Below are 14082 nucleotides of genomic sequence, written 5' to 3'. Positions count from 1 at the left end.
AGAGAAACGAAATTGAGTTATTTGCGGTGAGGTAGATGGATAGAGTCTGCCCTGCAGAGTGGAGTAAGTCAGAAAAAGAAAAACAAATACCGTATGCTAACACATATATGGAGTCTAAAAAAAAAAAAAGGTTCTGAAGAACCTAGGGGCAGGACAGGAATAAAGATGCAGACATAGAGAGTGGACTTGAGGACACGGGGTGGGGGAAGGGTAAACTGGGACGAAGTGAGAGAGTGGCATGGACATATATACACTACCAAATGTAAAATACATAGCCAGTGGGAAGCAGCCACATAGCACAGGGAGATCAGCTCGCTGCTTTGTGACCACCTAGAGGGGTGGGATAGGGAGGGTGGGAGGGAGACCAAGAGGGTGGCGATATGGGTATATATGTAGATGTATAGCTGATTCACTTTGTTATAAAGCAGAAACTAACACACCATTGTAAAGCAATTATACTGCAATAAAGATGTTAAAAAAGAAAATAGGCGACCAAAAAAATCTTTTTCATTAAATTAGCAACTGTTTTCACTTAATGTAATTAGCGATATATTTGGATTTAAATCTACCATCTTCTTAAGTACTTCCTATTTGTCTTGCCTGTTGTATAGTGTTAGTTTTGTCCTATCTTATACTTAGATTGATTACCTTTTATTACTCCATTACTTATCTCCTTTTAGATTGGAAATTGTATGATGTGATGGTTAATTTTATATGTCATTTGGCTGTGCTACAGTGCCCAAATATTTAGTCAAACATTATTCTAGATGTTTCTGTGAAAATGTTTATTGGATGAGATCAACATTAAAATTAGTGTACTTTGAGTAAAGCAGATTACCCTCCATTACATGGGTGAGCTTCATCCATTTAGTTGAAGGCCTTAATAAAACAAAGTCTGATCTCCCCTGAGCAAGAAGGAATTCTGCCAGACAACTGATTTTGGACTCAAACTGCAATTCTTCCTTGGGCTTCCAGCTTGTCAGACTACCCTGTAGATTTTGGACTTCCAAGCCCCTCCATAATCACTTGAGCCAATTCCTTAAAATAAGTGGCTTTCTCTCTATCTCTCTCTCTCGCTCTAGCTCTTGATCTCACTCTACACACACACACACACATACACACACACGCTGTTAGTTCTTTTTCTCTGGAGAACCTTGACTAATACACATAGTCTTATATCATTCCTTTAGTGATTTTTGTAGAGATTACAAAATGTATTCTTGACTTAGAGTCTATTATTAATTGTAACTTTTTCCATTTTCCTAGACAATGCAGATTTTAGAACACTGGATTCCTTCCCCTCTCCTGACATATATGCAGTTGTGTATTTTTAAATACAGAAGACATTACTACTATTGACTTAAATAGTTAATATCAATATTCATGTAGAATTATCCACATATTTATTATTTTGATTGATCTTTATTTCCTGTCTTTTTTAAAAATAAATTTATTTATTTATTTATTTATGGCTGTGTTGGGTCTTCATTGCTGCGTGTGGGCTTTCTCTAGCTGCAGAGAGCATGGGCTGCTCATTGCGGTGGCTTCTCTTGTTGCGGAGCATGGGCTCTAGGCACGCGGGCTTCAGTAGCTGTGGCATGCGGGCTCAACAGTTGTGGCTCGTGGGCTCTAGAGTGCAGGCTTAGTAGTTGTGGCTCACGGGCTCTTGCGCACAGGCTCAGTAGTTGTGGTGCATGGGCTTAGTTACTCCACGACATATGGGATCTTCCCAGACTAGGGCTCGAATCTGTGTCCCCTGCATTGGCAGGCAGATTCTTAACCACTGCACAACCAGGGAAGCCCTCCTCATGCATCTCTGATTTAACAATTAGGATAATTTCCTTCTGCCTAAAGCATGCCACTATCAATCTGCTGGTGACAAATACTCTATTTTGAAAATTTTACCTTCATTTTTAAAATATTTTAGAAATATTTAGTCCTTTGAAGTTATCATTCTATCATTTTCTGGCTTAAGATAGTTCTGTTATAAAGTAAGTTGTGGGACTTCCCTCGTGGTCCAGTGGTTAAGACTCCACACTCCCAAAGCAGGGGGCCCAAGTTCAATCTCTGGTCAGGGAACTAGAGCCCGCATGCTGCAACTAAAAGATCCTGCATGCCACAACAAAGATCCTGCATGCCGCACCAAAGATCCTGCATGCTGCAACGAGGATCCCACAACTAAGACTCAGCACAGCCAAATAAATAAATAAATATTTTTTAAAAAATTAGTTGTCAGTCTAATTTTTGTTTCTTTAAAGATCGATTCTTATTTTCTCTAACTGCTCTTAAGATTTTTCTTTGTCTTTGGATTTTAGCAGTTTTTTCATAATGTGTTTATGTGTCAATTGTGTTGATTGAAAAATTTTTTTTATCCTGCTAGGGATTCATTCATTCAAATATTATTTCTGCCCAATACTGTCTTTTCTTTCCTTCTGGAATTCCATTCACGTGCATATTAAACTTTATCACTGTATCTTCTACATGCTTTCCCTGTGTTCTGTATTTTCCATCCTTTTTATTCTTTGTGCTTCATTCTGAGTATTTTTTTGTGACTTACCTTCTAGTTCCCTAACTTTATATCCGTGTCTAATATGTTATTATACCCATCACTGAGTTATTTTCAGTTAGTGAACTTTTTGGTTCTAAAATTTTCATCTGATTCTTTTTTCAAGTTTCTAGTTATCTGCCTAAATTATTAATCTTGTGTTTTATTTATTTATATATAGTAAGCATTGTTATTTTTAAATCTATGTTTGGTAATTTCACTCTCTGAACTCCTTTTGGGTCTGTTTTTGTTCTCTGTTGTTTCTGCTGATTTTTCCTTGTATGACTTACTTTTAATTGTACACTAGACTTCGTATTTGCAAAATTATTAGTAGAAATGACTTCAGGCCTAGCATGATATTACTTTACTCCAGGAAGGATTTTAGTTTGCCTCCACCAAAGTCTTGTGGGTATTAGCTCAAGGGAATTATCCTAATCCACTCTCAGGGTTGAGATGTTTTGAAAATGAGATGTCACCTATTTACTTCTAGGATGTAGCCATTTGGATTCCTAGTACAAAGCAAGGGAGTTTCAACAGAGCTCTCCTCCTGCCTCCTTAGCACACCCTGAATTCCAATCATTGTCCCTCATCCCTGCTCATCCTCTCAGCAACCTTCTATGGAATGGATAAATGGACGTCCCTGGGCCTCCATCATTCCTCAGATCCATGGCCTGGTAATTCCTATCTTATTAACTCTCTGATGTCTTTGAATTGATTTTTTAATATTTTGTTGAGTTTTTCTAGTCTCCTCAATAGGAGGATTGGTCCAAATTAATCCCAATACCAGGGCTTATACAAATGTAACTATGATTAAACATAGGTAGTTGTTTTTAAGAAGGACTTTGAAAACAATCCTTAAAGGAAAAAAGAATTAACTTTCATTCACAATCTTTTGAGTCCAAGTGGCAGCTCAGTATTTAGGAATGTTGTATCCGAGTTCTGATATCATGTGAGTAAAGTTACTTCTTTTATTGACAAATACTATTGAACATCATCTTTGTTCTGAAAGCTATTCTAAGAAATTACATTATAAGGATGAAAAAGACATGATCACTGACCTCAAGGGGCTTGAAGTCTAGATTCCGTGTTGGTACACTGGTTACTTTTGGACGCATCAATTCATGATCAAACAGTCTTTTGTTAAATACACATGATACAATGATAAATACATTTAAAATTTAAACATGTATATTTGAGTTCCTATCACTTTTCAACCTAAACATGAGGGCATTTTAAACAATATATTTTCTAATGCATTTGTCTTCTAGTAAAGTTTACTAATGAGTACGTTCTTTTTAAGTATTTTGGAGAAAGAAGACTACAAGCTTCGGGACTTCCCTGGTGGTGCAGTGGTTAAGAATCCACCTGCCAATGCAGGGCACACAGGTTCCAGCCCTGGTCTGGGAAGATCCCACGTGCTGTGGAGCGACTAAGCCAGTGTGCCACAACTACTGAGCCTGTGCTCTAGAGCCCGCGAGCCACAACTACTGAGCCTTCATGCCTCAACTACTGAAGCCCACGTGCCTAGAGCCCGTGCTTGGCAAAAAGAGAAGCCATTGCAATGAGAAGCCCACACACCACAACGAAGAGTAGCCCTCGCTCGCCACAACTAGAGAAAGCCAGTGCGCAGCAACGAAGACCCAATGCAGCCAAAAACAAATAATAAATAAATTTATTTAAAAAAAAAAAAGAATACAAGCTTTGCAGGAGATCTTAAATGCCAGGATCCTTTTTTTCCTAAACAGTTAGGCTCTGGTTTCCTAGACTTTTTACTCTTGTAAACTCCTGGGAAAAAGCTACTCACTCTGAAACATTATTATTTTTAATCAGAGCTTTTCCTTGGTAGGTATTCAAAGCCCTCTAAAATAGCCTCTAAGTATAAAAGTGTCCCTGGACTCTGAACTGTGTGACAGATTTCCTAAGAGACCTGAGCCTTACCCGCAGAGATTATTTATATGTGCCAGCCTCTCTGGGGTGAATCAGTCAGTAGAGAGGACCAGCAGAGAAAGCTTAGTGGATGCGGATGCAGTAGGTTCATTATTTGACCATGGACAAGTTACATCACTTTTCTGGATTTGTTTTCCCATCCATGATAGATTGGGCTCCTAGATGATATATCTCTAAAGTATATATAACTTCCAGTTCTCAAATTCTGCAATTCTTCTGGAATTGAGGAGGATTGTTTTGTCACCTGAGTTTAAAATAGGTTAGAAGGAAAAACAGAAACTAAAGTTCCATATATCAAGTAAGACACTAGTGCAATAATCTATAAGGAGACGAAGACCTATGTTAGTGGCCACCATGACAATGACCAGCAGAGATAAAACAAGACTGAGGTCTGAGGAGACTGTCGCTCTCCAGAAGCCACCTTCTCTCAAACTTTCTTCCTTCTTACCTCTTCTCCCTTTCTGCTACACTATTCCTCCAGAAACTTCCTTAACTTTGTCCACATGAGGGGGTAACAGTGATTGAGCTTAAGGGAGAAAGTGAAGCAACTCTTGCTTCAAATGAAGCAACTGTTGCTTCAACTGAAGCACATTGTACATTTGCCTTGTGGTCTCTTACTCTGAATGCAGCTACGAGGCCCTCCAGGACAGTGTAATGAAAAACAAATGGAACTAGTAGATGACTGGACAAATCGTATAAACAGTGTTTTCATCTGTGGAATGAGGGGATGAAACTTCCATTTTTGTTATTATATATTGTGATTCCTATAAGTCTTCTGTATCTCTGTCACCCCCACAGCTTGACTTGTTTAGTTGTCAGTAGGCAGCTTGTTTCATCTTCTGCCCACTTTATACTTAGAGCCTGGCACATATACAGTTAACATTCATTTTTCAGGAAGGAAATGAACTTCTGTTAGCACCTACTATGCCTCAGTCACTGTCCAGGTCTCTTTCATATACCCTTTAAAAAAAAAATCCATTCAACACATTTGTGAGATAGGTATCACTACTCTAGTTTTTGAAGATGTAGATATAGGAATTCAGAGATTTAATTATCAGGATCAAAATGATAGCAGTAAAATGGAGGCTTAGTTTTGTCACTTACCCTCTATTTGACACGTTATTTTTCTATCCCTCAGTTTCCTTATCTGTAAAGTTGGAATTAGTAAGAGTTAGGATAGGGTTGGCAGATTTAGCAAAAAAAAAAAAAACAAAATAAACTAGGAATTATTTCCCAAATGGTACATTCTTATGCTGAAATTCAGATTTAGCTGGGCACACCTGTATTTTATCTGGCAATGCTATTTTAGCACTACGGTTACGACAATGCATGTAAAGAATTTAGCCCAACCCGTATCACTTAGTGAGCGCCCAGTAAATGCTTATTAAATTTTGGATCTGATTCCTGTCTTTTTTTTTTTTCTTCTTTTTTACCTCAGACACGTTGAGCTTAGTTTCCACACAAAATTTCAGTCAAGCGAGGGTGATACTACTTTAAGTTTCTATTAGTTCTTTATCGTTCCTAAAGCTCTTTCAAAGCCTGGCCAATGCCGGAAAGCTCCTGAGGAAACCCACAAAAGCTCCGACTTTTGAGGGCCGTCGCTGCAGTCCCAGCACAGGCTCCGCAGACGGACCAGCCGGGCGGCCACCCGTCGCTCCGCCCAGCCGCGCCCCGCCTCCGCCCCATCTCGGCCACTCAGCGGCCGCGCCGCGCCCCGCCGCATTCCTATAGGTCCTTCGCGGGGCAAGCGAGGCCTTTCCATTTTCCCGCCTTCCCCAGCCCCTCCTCAGCCCGAAACCCGACTGGCCCACAACGTCTCCGCCCTGCTTCCGTGCGAGCCCCGCCCTTCCGGACACCGCATCCCCCTTCCTCCCACACCCGCCGCCTGGGCAGCCTGCAGGGTCCCAGTCCTGGCCCCTCGGTAGGAGGTGGGAGGGAACAGGGAGGGACGGGAGGAGCCCCCCTCCCAAGGGGTCGCTGGAGGCGGGGACCGGAGGGAGGGGCGGGGCTCATCTCCTTGGCGCCGCGTTGCCATGGCAGCGGGGGAGGGCGGAGGGAGGGGAGGAAGAGAGCCGGAGGGGGATGTGGTACTGCCGCGGCCGCCACCGCAGCTGCCGCTGCCTGCTCGTTGCCGCGTCTTCCCGGAGGCGGCTACTGGAAGCCGCCGGGAGCAGCTGCGGTGCTCTGCCATATTGTGTCTTCCCCTGCTCGTTCCTCACCCCTCCGCTGCGGCGGCCGAGCTGACGGTGAGTCCCGGGAGGAGCGGCGCCCTCCTCAGCAGGCGCCGCCCGGCGTCCGCGCTCCGGGCAGAGCGTGCGGCGGGCGCCGGGCGTGGGGCGCGGAGGCGGCTGTCCCGTGACGGGCCCGGACATTTTTGTCCCGTGAGGGATTGGCGCTGGCGCGGGGGTCTCCCCTGCGCGCGCCTTGGGTGGCGTGTGGGCTCCCGGGGGGGTGGCGAACTGAGGGTAGTGCGGCCCCGTGAGGAGTTAGGAGTTTTTCCTGAGGGGTGTAATGACCGCCCGGGAGCGGGTGTCGCGCGGCGGAAACCGCGGCGAGGGCTGCCGGCTCTTCAGAAAGGCTTGGAGGTGGCCCCGAGGACGCTTAGGGCTCGACTCGGGACGAATCTGCTGTTGGGGGAAGCGCCCCAAGCCCGTCGGGAGTCTTTGCAGCACAGACGCACCCCCTCCCCCCGCCCCCGGCATAAAGTGCAGCAAGACGTGCGGGGCGTGGAGCCCTCGCCCGGCCCCGGGCGGACTGGCTGGGCCCGGCCAAATAGTGCCCGGGGAGGCTCCGGGTGCGGCCAGCAGTGAACTTCTAGCAGCGGGGCGGCTGGGCGTTGGGGGTGGGCAGGGGCGGGTCCCGGATGTGGGGGTGGCCGACCCATGCACCCTCTGGCCCCTCCTCCAGCGGGCGCTCGGGGGGCCTGCGAGGGTGGCTGTCTTGGTGGGATGGGAGTTAGTGTTTCAGCGCTGCAATATGGACACTTCCTGTTCTCTTGGGCCCTTGGTTATCTCTGCCCTTACCGGGAAGGTGAGAGGTCGTGTGGGCGTGTGCGAGGCCCTTCAGCCTTCTGAGTTCGCCCCATCGCAACAGCAGCGAGGCTGGAACCCGGGAGGACGGTGGGAGTCAGGGGAAAGCGGCCCATGTGCGTAGAGCTCCGTCTTACTCAACTCCACCCCATTGCCCCTTTGCAGAGTGCCTCTGTTCCCATCGCAGCTCACGGGAGTTGGCGTGTCTTAATTCACTGGGGGCACACTCTCGGGATCTTCCTGGACCTGATTTCTGCTTTAAAGCCTCTTTAAAGCAGCCTCTGTACTTGGTTTTCTCCTTACAGAAAAAAAGTCTTAGCGTGCAAAGAAATGACACATACTTTATTTCTTCTACCCCAACTCCGAGGTTGTGGGAGGAGGTTATTATTTTCAGGTTAGTTTACGCTGTTAATCTTGTCTTCTGATTGTGACAGCCACGTGGCCGGTTGAGTGTAACTGAGCGCCCTAGCGCAGCCAGGGCTGAGGCTTCACTGGTAGCCAGGGGGCTTTGTAACCATGCGGTAGCTTTGCATCCACATGTATTTTGGTGTTTTCTGAGATGGAAGTAGAAAAAGCTGAACCGTTCATGTCTATCTCTGTTCCAACCGAATGGAAGACTGTTTTCTAGCAGTCCTTGTAATGTATATATTGACATTTTTGCTTTCTGCTGTTTTGATGATTTATCTTTAAAATCTAAGCAGCAGTGTTAGGTACCATTAAGGAGTGATGGGGAATAGAAGAGCACATTACGGAGTTTCTCAACTTTGGGAAAAAACCGTTTGAATTTCAGAGTCGTTAATGAGAGTTTCTAATGTAATCAGAAATAATCACATTCTGTAGGATTTCTGCAGAATAGTTTCATAAAAATCTCAGTTTTTCTCTTTTTACATAAAAATTGTGATCTGAAAAGATATAAATATATTACCAGTGAAAATACTTGTTTAGGGATAAAATAAGTACTTGTTTGATTTGTGCATGGGCACTTTCTTAAGCTTTTTTAAGGAAAAGTATTAACAGTTTATATAAATGTTAACATCAACAGATATTAAGGGAATGAAATTAAAGTTTTAGAATATATAAAAGTAAAAGGTCAAGGGCTGAAGAGCAAAAAATTAATAAAAAGTAAAACAAATAAAATGAAATAATTTTAAATAAATTATTCTAAAGTAAGGTAAAAAACAGGTTGAAGATAAACTTTTGGAGAGTTTGGAATTTATTGAATTTAAGAATTACATACAATCCTTGGTTACTAGTGCATCATGTTTCATTTTGTAAATGTTTTGGTGAATTTGAATTATGTCTGTAACATGTTTTTATTTGAATCAGTTTTACTTGAAGAATGCTAAACCACAGAAAACACTTAGAATGTTTAAAAGAACTGTGTGGAGAAGTTAACAGTAGTACCATTAGAATTTTAATTCTAATTCTAATTCAGTGAAGCTAGTAGTTAAAAAGATTGGAGAGGCTTAGGTGCGGAAAAGATAATGCAATTGAGAAATGAATATGTGTGCTGACCACTGAGAGCAGTGCATAGTTGAGAAAGAAAACTAAATGAGGTAAAGAAATACTTATATAAAGCAGGAAGCACTGAAAACATATGCTGGGAGATAGCTACATTATTAGTTATGGAATCCGGCTATCAAATAAAACTTTAAAAAGTGCCATCCAAACAAGGATTAATCTTGTTCTTATGGCAGCTTATATGTGTGTGCCTTGCTTTTAGATTGTTGTCATTTTAGTAAGTGGGTTTTGCATAAATGTAAAAAGGTCCTCCAAAAACAAAGTTTTGAGGGCCCAATTCTTTGCTGATTTTTTTTTTTTAATTTTTAATTTTTGGCTGTGTGAGGTCTTCGTTGCAGCCCGCAGGCTTCTCTCTAGTTGTGGTGTTCGGGTTTTCTCTCTCTAGTTGTGGCGCACTGGCTTAGTTACCCCACGGCATGTGAGATCTTAGTTCCCTGACCAGGGATCAAACCTGGGTCCCCTGCATTGGAAGGCGGATTCTTTACCACTGGACCACCAGGGAAGTCCCTTTGCTGATTTCTTAGGGAAGAAAAAGTGTTCTAATATTTGATCCCTATTCTTGGGTTGAAGAGACATGATTAATATATGTGAAAAAAAGTTTACAATGTGAGATGATATAGATAGGGGAGGCTTCTTGAAGAAAGTAAGGCTTTTGTTTTCAAAAGTCTAACCTTCATGTTACTCCCATTAGATTAATTTTCCTAAAGGTTATATCACTTTAACAACCAAAATACCTTATATCAAGCATAACACCAAATTTCTTCTCAAGATTTTTCAAACTTTGGTCCCAGTCTTCTCCCTTCTTATCTTCCACTGACGTACAGGAACTGTTCATTATTCACTACTTCAACATGGTATAACAATTTACTACTTTTTACGTTTGCTGATACAACATTTTTCTGTTGGAAATGCACCTGCACACATCCTCTTAACTGTTGAAGATCTTCTCAAACTTGAGGCTTGGTTAAAATCTTGATTGCCCTGCTAGCCTTAGAATCATAGAATTTTAGACCTATCTTCCACCTCTCCAACTGAAATTCTTTTCTCTAATAGCATATTATTCTGTTGGGTTGTAGCATTCTATACTGCCTTGTTTTTATTTAATAAATATTTTTTGAGCACCTACCATGTGCCAGGCACTGTTACAGTAACTGAGGCTACAGCCTTGAATAAGACAAATTCCCATATTCTTTGTTATCTTTTTAGGTTTTATCACCCCAAGAAAATTATAGTCTTTGACCACCCAGAGGAGTCTTTTTCCCCCCACCTCAGGTATATGTTATATGCTTAGTGAGTATTTGATTATTTTCTGAGTAAAGGAAAGGCAGCACTTATGAGGTAGAGAGATGGATGGAAAGGTCTTTCTTTATAAGTGAAGGGTACAAAGGAATAACCAATTATGGATGGGCTTGAAAACATCACTTTTGAATTTAAGCATGGTTTAATGCCAAAAAAAAAAAGTGGCTTTTAAGCTTGGGCATGATAGGATAAAATCCTTATTTTAGGAAGGTTCATTTGACAGCAGTGTGCAGGACTAATTATTGACTATGGGAAGGAAAGAGATCTATTAAAGGACAAATTAGTAACTTTGAGAAGGAGGTTTGGAAGGGGAGCATAGTCAAGAAGATGGTGAGTTTAGTTGGAGTGTTAGGTGAGTGGGAGATATCAAGGTGAATATAACCTTTAATGACTAGAGATTAGAGCTGTGAGATAATCCATTCAATATAGAGGTGACAGCTAATGTTACAATTTTTTGTTATAGAGTTAGTAATTGAAGTGTTGAAGCCTAAGAATGATGCTTTGGGAAACAAGAATAAGGGGCATCTGCTTTGGTCATATGTGACTTCATAATTAATACTGTAGACTTGTTCAGTAACTTAATTTCCACTCTGTGAAGTGCTACCAAATATATAGGAACCAAAAGAATGTTTATCATCATTCACTTCCAAAGGATTTTGATTCATATATTTCTTATTCCCCTTACCCTAACTTTTTAAATTTAAATAAACATTTAATTTTAGAATAGTTTTACAGTTACAGAAAAATAGCAAGATAGTACAGTATACCTCACCCAGTTTACCCTATTGTTAACATCTTACATTACAGTGGTGCAGTTGTCACAACTAAGGAAACAAAATTGCTACTTTACTATTAACTAAATTACGTACTTAATTCAGATTTCATTAGTTTTTCCCTAGTGTCCTTTTTCTGTTCCAGAATTCTGGTTTCTCAAATTTTTCTTATTTCTGATGATTGTGACAGTTTTTAGGAGTACTAGTCAGAAATCTTATAGAATGTCCCTCAGTTGAGATTTATCTAACATTTTCCTCATGATTAGACTGGGGTTAGAGTTTTAGGGAGGAAGACAACAGAGGTGAAGTGCCATTTTCTTCACAGCTTATTAGGCTATATACTAAGAACATAAAATTGATACAATGTTGACAAATGTTGATCACCTGTTTGAGGTCTTCGTTGGGTTTCACTCCCCACCCAGTCATACTCTTTGGAATCAAGTTTCCAAGCATAGCTCATGCTCAAGGCCTTGACCTAATTTTAATTTATGTATATTTTTATTTCCCTCAATCTAATTTTCTTGTCCATAAGTAAACATTAAACTTAGGCAAATATTCATTGAGCATCTTCTGTATTTAAGTGCTAAGGATATAGTGGTGAGCAAGAGACATCATTTCTACCCTTTTGGAGTCTGCCTGATGTGAACATAAAGTAAATAGAATTTATCCCCTCACCTACATAGGTCTTATTTCACTGACAGTTGTAAGCATAGTATTACTGTAAGCCTAAAAGGCTAAATAAAGTTCTTAAGTAGCCATTTAGAAAATATGCTGTTATCAAAAAGATTATATATATCATTAAAATAACCATCTTTTTGCTACCAACATGGATAAGGGAAAATTACTTTGATTCTCTCCAAGTAGGTGTATTACTGTTTAATTAGCAGAATAGTTTAATTATTGTTAATTATCTTCGTATCTTATAAAGTTTGCAGGTTGTATAAGAAAATTCTTGGCTTCTTGATTGTATTTCAGAGGCATTTGGTGCTTTTGCTACTTAGAGGTTTTTTTCTAAGAAGTGGTTTGAAAGACGTGTTGAATAAGAATTGCAGTTAATTTTTTCTCCTTAACTGGGTTAACTAAAAGCACTGTTACTTTGGACTCTTATTGAAATTCTCCCTAAAATGTATTATTAATACATTTACACTTTTCACATTTTATAGTGTTCAGCCCACTGAGCATAATTTAATATTTAACTTAGAATTTTGACACAGAGAACAGTTATTTTGAGTTTTTATATAACCTTGGAGGTAGAGAATTGAAGAAATTGATAAACTTACATCCTTGTGGTTTGTTTATCTTAAAAGAGGAAATACAGGAAAACAGGAAGAGATTTCTTGTAAATTGAGATTTTACTGTTCCTTCTGCCTGCCCTATGCCTCTGTCCAACTCCTCCATCCTTAAAAGTTCAATTTAAATTCTACCTCTATGCTGATTGAGCAACATTTATTAATAATCATGGCAACAATTACTACCTTTTATCAGGTGCCTACTATGTTCTGGCGTGGCATTATACTAGACACATGAGTATATAATTTAATTCTCCAAAACAACTGTGCAGGACATTTTATTGTAAAGAAACAGAAGTTATGTAAATGCAGCCCTGGGTGTTTGAGCCCAGGTCTGTCAGATTTTAAAATTTCATATTCTTTGTACTGTGACCTGAAGTCCTTGAAAAAATGGATATTTGCCAGGATGAGATACTTCTTTCCCAGGAAAAAGTAAGGAAGAATACAGGGTAAAGAGAGCAAACTAATATTTATAGAATGCCTATTGTGTGACATGAATGCCACTACTTTATTGTCATAGTGAATTAAGTAAGTGGTTGTTATTCCTTGGGATGTAAGGGGGTTAGGTCATTTGTCAGAGATTGCATAAGAAAGTTGGTAAGTGATGGGTCTGCTTGACTTCAAAACCTTATTATTAGTCTTTTACTTTTCTAGTACAGGATGCTGCTATTTTCATTCATTTAAACATTTGCTTACTAAATGTTATGGTCTGCGGTAGAGCATAAAAATGAATGTATTTTTGTTCTGCCTACAAGGATTTATATTCTAGTACAATATTTCTTAAATGGAGGATAGAGAATCAATATAGTAAATTGTGACCAACATATGTTAAGTACAATCAAATAGAAAATTTCAGTTTGTTGTATGTGGTAAGGGTAAAAGTGCTATTTCATTTTGTTTCCGTTACATATGTAAGTATCATGGATCTCTTATAAAAATATACTTCTTATTGTGGGATAGCATTAAAAGTTTGAAAACTACTGGTCTAATGGCTGAGTTGGAAAGATAAGCAAATAATTATGAATAATCAGAAATAGCAAGTAAGTTCTATAATAGGGCTCTAAATAGGATGCTAAGGAAGCATGATTGGAAAAAATTGTATAATTCAAGGAAGGCTCCTAGAGAGATGACTTTGAGTCTCTCTGAAACATGGGGTGGAGAGCCTAAAATACATCTAAAAGCATGAAGAAGTTAAAGAGCATTGTATATTCCGGAAGCTTGGGGTGGTGTGAAATAGGTGCAAACAGGAACCAGATTTTTTATGGAATTTGTAGGCCACCGTACTAAAGATTGTAGATTTTATTAGGCCCATGGTTTTTCTGGAGTCTCATGGCATTCTTTTGCTAAAGAACAGATACATTTGTATATTTGATTCTATCATACAATCTAGAAACAATTTTAGGAATAGAAAATTTGACCATATAACACGTTATGTAGTATAAAATGGTGGGTGTGAGCACAACTTTTGATAAAAACAATCACAACCAAAAAAAGATTAAACCGTTTTGAGGCTACAATCAAATGTTCCTTTTCTACTTTTTCTTGCATTTTTGCTATTGCTAGCAGACTAATGGTAGCAGATGCTAAAGTTTGAAGAAAACTTTATAAGAGAAAATTGTTCATTTTTTTCCTTTGAATTGGAAGACAGCCATTATTCAATTTTGAGGACAGTAGGGACC

At 40.2% G+C, this 14082-nt stretch overlaps 2 protein-coding genes across 6 annotated transcripts in view; one reads left to right on the top strand and one right to left on the bottom strand.

The window, feature by feature from the left end:
- The window catches only part of LOC111174784 (uncharacterized), a 333695-nt gene extending 325599 nt beyond the window's left edge, over positions 1–8096 (bottom strand). For 4 of the 5 annotated variants that reach the window (XR_016395296.1, XM_089922354.1, XM_089922355.1 and 1 more), the window contains exons 1-2: positions 6712–8096; positions 5597–5639 (exon numbers count right to left, since the gene is read on the bottom strand). Coding sequence is in view for 4 of the 5 variants with exons in the window: in XM_089922354.1 (XP_089778480.1) it covers positions 5597–5639; positions 6712–6864 (196 nt within the window). In the remaining variant the exon portion in view is untranslated. The remainder of the gene's footprint in view (positions 1–5596; positions 5640–6711) is intronic. The other variant, XM_089922353.1, reaches the window with a different exon arrangement.
- Positions 6539–14082, top strand: part of FOXN2 (forkhead box N2) — a 56206-nt gene continuing 48662 nt past the window's right edge. The window contains exon 1 of the mRNA XM_022573898.3: positions 6539–6738. The gene's annotated coding sequence lies outside the window, so the exon portion shown is untranslated. The remainder of the gene's footprint in view (positions 6739–14082) is intronic.

The sequence above is a fragment of the Delphinapterus leucas genome, chromosome 13 (assembly GCF_059928025.1).
Source record: "Delphinapterus leucas isolate spDelLeu-1000000601 "Yukka" chromosome 13, BTC_Dleu_Yukka2, whole genome shotgun sequence".
NCBI lineage: Eukaryota > Metazoa > Chordata > Mammalia > Artiodactyla > Monodontidae > Delphinapterus > Delphinapterus leucas.
Note: the sequence above shows the minus strand (reverse complement) of the source record. Positions and strands in the feature narration are given on the sequence as shown.